This window comes from Eriocheir sinensis, chromosome 42 (assembly GCF_024679095.1).
Source record: "Eriocheir sinensis breed Jianghai 21 chromosome 42, ASM2467909v1, whole genome shotgun sequence".
Classification (NCBI taxonomy): Eukaryota; Metazoa; Arthropoda; class Malacostraca; order Decapoda; family Varunidae; genus Eriocheir; species Eriocheir sinensis.
In genome coordinates, this window is record NC_066550.1 from 3,948,412 (window position 1) to 3,950,346 (window position 1,935).

The following is a 1,935-nucleotide window of genomic DNA, read 5'->3' on the forward strand; positions in this document are numbered from 1 at the left end:
TAATAGTAAAGTCTGTGGACGGCTGCTCAATAAACGACCTTGACATATTTGCAGTACACCGTTCCTTGGTCAAGGCTTGCGGCCCAAGATCATGCCACAAGGCGACGGGAGCTTGCTTGTTGAAGTATCGTCACCTGCGGAGAGCTCAAAGCTCCGCGCCCTTACCTCTGTTCCTGGTGCATCAGTGTCCTGCTCCCCCCATGCCACCATGAACCAATCTAGGGGAGTTGTCTTCTCACGGGACCTTCTCCGCTATTCAGAAGAAAGACTGATAACCGAGCTTGAAAACTACGATGTCACATCAGTGCGACGATGGCAACGGAGAGTACGTAGACGGAGTACTCACACCTACACCAACCTAGTTCATCACCTTCAACCGTCTAGTACTGCCCAAGACCGTCAAGCTGGCGTGGCTTACTCTCAACGTGAAGCCTTACATCCCCAACCCAAGAAGATGTTTCCACTGTCAAGCATATGGTCACGTCACACAGACTTGTCGTCGCTTGAAAAATGGACTAACAAAAGTATGCGTGTCCTGTGGCCTGGATAACCACGGTGAAGACTGCCCTGGCCCTGTGCGGTGTTACCACTGTGGTGACCCTCACCCTGCCTCATCAAAGGACTGTGAGCGTTACCGCTTTGAAAAGGAAGTATTCAATATACGCAATCAAGAAAGAGTACCCTTTGCGGAGGCGAAGCAACTTGCCCTCAACAAGATGTCAATTCCTGGTATGACATACGGCGCTGTCCTTAACACCCATGCCAATCGCCGTCGTGCCACTACCAAGCCTGTTGCTCCCACAACCTCATGTTTGCCTGAAAAGGCCGCCCAGACGCCTGCTGATGGCCGCAGTGAGCCCCATCAGCAGAAGCGCAGTCGCAGCGAGGAGTCCCTCAGGGAAACCCCTCCTGCTAAAATGCCTTCTCTAGTTACCGCTTCAGGGTCGCTGGAAAAAACCCGGGTGCCGGCTGCAGCCGCCATCCCCGCACTAGCGGCCCCGGCTGTCTCTGAGCCGGTGACTGCTGCTGCCAAAGGTCAAGGTGCAGCCCTGCCGGCGCCCGTGTCCTCAGCCTCCGCACAGTCCATGCCGGGGGCTCCATCCGTGCCCCGCTCCCTTGCCGCTTCTTCGGGGTGGCGGAAGGTTGAGGGGTGCAGGGTGAGGAAGCCAACGGCAGGAGGTGGAAGCCGGGGAAACTTAGTGTTCCCCGACCCGTCACATCGGCCATTGGACCGATAAAGAAAACGCTAGTGATGGGGTCAACACTCCAGGGAAAACCCGGTGCTACGACAGGGAGTTCCGTCTCCGGGTACGCCCACAAGAAACAAAGGTAAATTCAAGATCTTGCAGTGAAACTGCCGAGGTCTAAGAGGAAACTGGGAGGAACTCCAGCTCCTAAGTAAAGACTTCCAGCCACAGTGTCTCTGCCTCCAGGAGTCGCCGTTAGGAGCATACGCTCATCCTCCCCCACGCAATTACAGTGCCATATACTCGCCAGCAGATCCCACACAAGCTCCTTCGGGAGGTACGTGTACAGTATTCTCATCTCCAACGACATAGCCCAAACTCCCCTCTCACTTAACACTCCACTGCAGGCTACTGCTGCCCAAATCCACATAACACGTACCTACACTGTATGCTTCCTGTATCTCCCACCCAGTGCACCACTCGATCAGCAAGACCTCCTGACACTAGTACACCAGTTGCCCTCACCCTTCCTAATAGTTGGCGATTTCAACAGTCGCCATACTCTATGGGAAGATACCACCAGCAACCCGAGAGGAGTCACTGTGGCATCTGTAATTGAAGACTAGACCTCTGCATATTGAACACCGGTCATCCAACACACTACCATATGCAAACAGATACACGGTCAATAATTGACCTCTCACTCAGTTCCCCCGATGCATACCTGGACTTCAGGTGGGAAATATCA

The 1,935-nt window shown here is 54.1% G+C and overlaps 1 protein-coding gene across 1 annotated transcript; it reads left to right on the forward strand.

Moving 5' to 3' along the window:
• Positions 1–716: 716 nt before the first annotated feature.
• Positions 717–1,688, forward strand: LOC127010195 (30S ribosomal protein S3-like). Its single transcript, XM_050884071.1, has 3 exons — positions 717–1,157; positions 1,434–1,524; positions 1,660–1,688. The coding sequence occupies exons 1-3, from the start codon at positions 717–719 to the stop codon at positions 1,686–1,688; spliced, it is 561 nt and encodes a 186-aa protein (XP_050740028.1).
• The last annotated feature ends 247 nt before the right edge of the window (positions 1,689–1,935 follow it).